General features: G+C 46.7%; 1 protein-coding gene across 1 annotated transcript; it reads left to right on the plus strand.

Moving 5' to 3' along the window:
- On the plus strand, window positions 1-1,842 carry LOC129741563 (glutamic acid-rich protein-like). The gene is made up of 3 exons (XM_055733303.1): window positions 1-69; window positions 1,336-1,574; window positions 1,626-1,842. The coding sequence occupies exons 1-3, from the start codon at window positions 1-3 to the stop codon at window positions 1,840-1,842; spliced, it is 525 nt and encodes a 174-aa protein (XP_055589278.1).
- The last annotated feature ends 3,368 nt before the right edge of the window (window positions 1,843-5,210 follow it).

The raw sequence follows: 5,210 nt of genomic DNA on the forward strand, positions 1-5,210 counted from the left end.
ATGTCCGATGACGTTCTCCGCAACGCCTTGATGTATCAAAACAGTCGTCAAACTTGCCCCCTGCTCCAGGTTGCTTCAGTCGTGCGATATTTAACCGAGGCGGGCGCCGGTTTCGTGTGTTGTTCACTACGGAGAGTTTTGGGCGCATCTTCACCATCACCAGATAATGGTCCGACTCGATGTTGGCGCCTCGACAGGATCTGACGTCGATGATGTCCGAGAAGTGCCGGCTGTCGATCAAAACGTGGTCGATCTGTGATTGAGTTTGGTACGGTGATCTCCAGGTGTACTTGTGTGGGAGGCGGTGCTGAAAAAAGGTACTACGTACGGCCATTCGTTTGGAGGCGGCGAAATCAATAAGTCTGAGGCCGTTTTCGTTGGTCAGCTGGTGCGCACTGAACCTTCCAATTGTCGGTTTGAATTCTTCCTCCTGGCCGACCTGAGCATTGAAATCCCCGATGACGATCATGATATCATGTTTTGGGCAACGGTCGTATTCACGCTCCAGCTGCGCGTAGAATCCGTCTATGTCGTCACCGGTACTTCCGAGGTGAGGGCTGTGCACGTTGATGATGCTGATGTTGAATAACCGGCCCTTGATTCTCACCCGGCACATTCGTGAGTTGATCGGCCACCACCCAATTACGCGCTTTTGCATGTTTCCCATCACTATAAAAGCTGTTCCAAGCTCGTGTGTGTTGCCGCAGCTCTGGTAGATGGCACGACCATCTGGGTACGTTCGTACCGTGGATCCCTTCCAGCATACCTCCAGCATACCAGCGCTACGATGTCGAATTTGCGGCTCTTCAATTCGTTGGAGAGCACGTGGGTACTGCCACAAAATTTAAAGATCGGCAGTTCCATGTTGAAAGTTCCCAATCGCTAGCCCCTTTTCATCGCGTGGGTCTTTGCCGATTTCCATCCGAAATTTGTTGTTCGTTGTTCGTTGCTTGTGTTTTTTTTTGTAGTCACGGGCTCGCAAGGCCCGCAGCTAACCCCACTATCTCGCAGGAGGACCGTCGTGATGTTGCCGTTTTGGGTCCCGAACACCACCAGGACGTTGTTGCACTCCGCACGCCGCCCCTGACATGGAGAATAGATGCGTACGAAGCCCCCTAACTCAGTCTGCATGCAACCAAAGCATCCACCGGGGTTGGTTACCCGATCTCCGCTAAGGTTGCTCGCACCCCAGCTAGCAGCACGGGGAGGTAGAGAATCGGTGTTGCAGACAAGAGGTGATATGACCACTACCCGAAGGTTGGGTGTATGGGGTCTCGAGTTTCACATTGTCTACCGTTCACTAGCCAACTATTCTATATAACATCTTATTCTCAGTTGAAGAAACCCATGCGAAAATCGTCGAAAGCTGCCTCAGTGACGTCAGCAGGATCGAGGAAATCTGCGAAAGCACATCTAGAGCTGCAGTTACAGAGACTTGTGGCGGAACAGACGCTGTTGGAGGAAAAGAAAAAGTTGATGGAGAAACACTTCAACATTCTCGAGGAGCTGGTCGATCTTGATGACGAAGAAGCAGCGGAAGAGGAAGTGGACGCTAATGCAAAGGCACAGAACTGGTTGGGCTCCGCTGGAAGCAAGCGCCAATAAGAGGAACTAAATTCTACAAGTGTAGAAGAAGAGTGCTCTGACGACGAAGAAGAGGAAGAAGGTGGAGAAAAAGATTCCAGCGATGATTTCGAGGAGGAAACGGAGATAGACAGCAGCGATGACTCTAGTGAGGACGAAAAGGAAGGAACTAACGATGTCAACTTCAATCCGAAGGATCGTTCTACGCCAGCGAAGAAAGGCGAAGCAAGCCAAAACACGCAACCCGTAACCGATTAACCTGTAACCTGACGCACAATCTGTTGCAGAACAGTGGTTATTGAAACAACTTGTTGGTTTGGCTGTTGAACATTGACTGACTATATTTTACTTCTAAAAACTACATGCCTTCTAGGATGATGTTTAATTATTCTACGACTACATTGTTGCACATATTTAGCATATTTACAACACTCCTCCTCAACAAAGTTAAGTTTTAAGTTTGGCTTCCCAGGTTTTCGCTGATTCCTTGTGGATGTCGACGGCACTCCAGCTTCGCTCGGTTCGACTCCTCAGCAATACCGGTAACTTCTCCAAAGCGTTCCGGTGGGACTCCCTTAGTCGCTCTCGTTGACCGTCGCGGTTCAGCGGGTGGTTCGAAATTCCCAATGGATTCCAACGATTCCTCATCTTGATTTTCGGTTTTTTCGGATTCTTCTTCATTGGCAGTATCGAAACCATCTAAATCTGCCGCATCGTTGTCATTCTCGATTTCCTCCAGATGTCGCCTCTCACTTTGGACGATCGCATTCCGGTTCCGGCGACCTAGCTTCTCGTTGCTTTCACGTTTGCAATCGTTTGGATGGACCTCGCCAGCCAGGGAGATAGCTTTGTTCGGTTGCTTCAACACGTACAGACCTTGTTTGAGTGTTGCTATGGCAGCGGTTTGGTTGCCATGCATCACCCGGCAACCTTGTTTGTTGAAAATAACAATTCCATTTTTCTGCACCAATGACGGAACCGACAGGAGGTTTGTAGCCAACGTGAGTGCATAAAATGCCTTGCTCAGCTTGATTTCCGTCTTCTTGCCTTTGTCGTGGATGCACTGGATCAAACAGGGACCTTCACCAACGACAACCGCCTTTTTTCCATCCGCCAGAGTAACGGTTTTCTCATTGCTCTCGTTCAGCTCCAAAAAATAATCTCGGTTCGCGACAAAATTGCTTGTCGCGCCCGAATCTACAATCCACGGATGGGGCCGTCCATAAATGATGTCACGCGTTAGGGGGGGAGAGGGGGTTTCGATTTTTGTGACAATTTGTGACATGAGGGGAAGGGGGGGTCAGCTTGAACGTGACATCACATATTGTTACAAAAAAAAAAGCAAAACATTAACAAATAATTTTATCCTAAATTCAATAAAATCATACCACTTTATGAGCATAAGAAAGTTCACAAGAACACTTCCACTGCAACACTCAGGAAAGTCCGATCCACTTAAATTGTGGCACGTGAATAGGAATTCTAACCTGTGGAAATGATTTGGGTAGCGAATTGATTGAAGAAGAGGAACTAGATTTGAATGGTTTCTCAGCGCTGATGCTGCAGCTACTGTATCTATATTTAAAATTCGTGTAAAAAAAATTCTTAAAACCTAATTTAGAACGGTTAATGTAAGCATAGTCATACTGAATTATATCCTTGTTAGCTTCAAATGAAACCTTTTAGAGGAACGCAAGCTCATTAAGGTTTTTCTTCTGAGTTTTTACATTGAATAAAATCTACTGCCTCGACTTTCCCGGTCATTGATATGGAAAGTCATCGAACTAATCTTTGTACTAATGATTGAAATGTGTTTTAAGCAATGATTGAAGGTCTGTTAAATGTTGGTTACCTTTTTTTCCATTCTTCTAATAAAACTGTTGAATTTAAAATAAAAATACACGCTTAATCAAATTTCTAAAGAGTTCAAAATTGTAACCCGTGGGGGGGGGGGGTTATGGAAACGTGACGTATTACAGAAAGGGGGGTGACGGAAGTTGTGACAATATGTGACAAGGGTGGGAGAGGGGGTCTATTTTTTTCAAATTTTGCGTGACATCATTTATGGACGGCCCCTAAGAGGCTTCTGTCTTGCTGGCCGTGAATGCAAATGAATCTGCATTTCCCTTCTTCAGGATCGGTTTCGGCTCATTCTCAGAATTTCGAATTCGCTTACGGCACTCCTTCATGACGTGACCCGCTTTCTTGCAGTAATGGCAGGTCTTTTTCCTTACTTGTCCAACCTTTAATGCTAAATCGGATTCAGCACCTCCCTTTTTCGCTGCTTCGTCTAACAGCTTCCGTTTGACGAGTTCGAGTGTCAGATCGTTATCCGAACAGCTCTCAAGGGCAGTAGTCAACGTGTCGAATGAACTTGGCAGGCTTCGCAAAATCATGGCGACCATAAGATTGTCCTCCAACTTCTGCCCGGCATTCGCTAAACTGCTGAACAGCTCCTCCATCGAAAAAATATGCTCCGCCATGTCCTCTCCTTCCGAGTAGCGCTTGTCACAAATTTTCTTGAGCAACGAGACCTTCGATGTGAGACTGACCTTTTTATGGTGATTTTCCAACGCCTTCCACGCTTCCTTTGCGGTCTTCGATGAACAGATTAGCGGATGCTGATTGTCCTCGATGAGTAACCCGATAGTAGCTCTGGCTTTGACGTCCTCAGCTTTCCAGACAGTTTCTGCTTCCGTCGCTGATTTCTCACCCGAATCAACGTAACGCCACAAGTCTTCCCGAACCAGCAAAAGTTAAACCTTGAAGCACCAGCTGGAATAGTTAGAATTGTTCAGCTTCTGCAGGCTAAATTTGCTTCCGTCCATATTGCTCCTAGAATATTCGGCTTGCGTTCGAAGAATTTTCACGCAGGCCCATAACCTGTTGCAGAACAGTGGTTATTGAAAAAACTTGTTGGTTTGGCTGTTGAACATTGACTGACTATATTTTATTTCTTAAAAACTACATGCCTTCCAGGATGATGTTTAATTATTCTACGACTACTTTGTTGCAAATAATTAGCATATTCACAACACAATCAGCTCGCCGCTCGCCATGTTGTCGCTAAGGACTTGCCTTTGTTCTCAGGGAATCCCGAGGAATGGCCGATGTTTTTCTCCACTTTTGAAAGCACGACCCGGATGTGCGGCTACACAGACGACGAAAACATGATACGACTGAGGAACTGCCTGAAGGGAGATGCATTTGCTGCCGTTCGAAGTTTTCTTCTCCATCCGAAGACAGTTAACAGGGCGATTGAAGCGCTCAAATTGAAATTTGGGCAGCCGAGGTTTATTATCGAATCCCTGAAAGACAAGGTTCTTGCCATTCCACCGGTCGACCCTGAGCCTATGAACGCGATAGTCGATTTTGAGTTGGACGTCCAAAACCTGACGGTGACGATCGACGGTCGGAAGGAGCTCAAGCAGGATGCTTCGTTGCTGAACTCGCTGGTTTCCAAATTTCCGGAACCAATGCGACTACAGTGGGTGAAACACTCCAGAAGTATTAGGAAGGTCAACCTGAAGAATTTCGGCGAGTGGATCTACGAGATAGGCAAAGACGCCTGTCTGGTTTCGAAGCCACGTCAGATCAAAGTATCGTCACACAACCTGGAGACTCGC

The sequence above is a fragment of the Uranotaenia lowii genome, chromosome 2 (assembly GCF_029784155.1).
Source record: "Uranotaenia lowii strain MFRU-FL chromosome 2, ASM2978415v1, whole genome shotgun sequence".
In the NCBI taxonomy this organism is placed as follows: Eukaryota; Metazoa; Arthropoda; class Insecta; order Diptera; family Culicidae; genus Uranotaenia; species Uranotaenia lowii.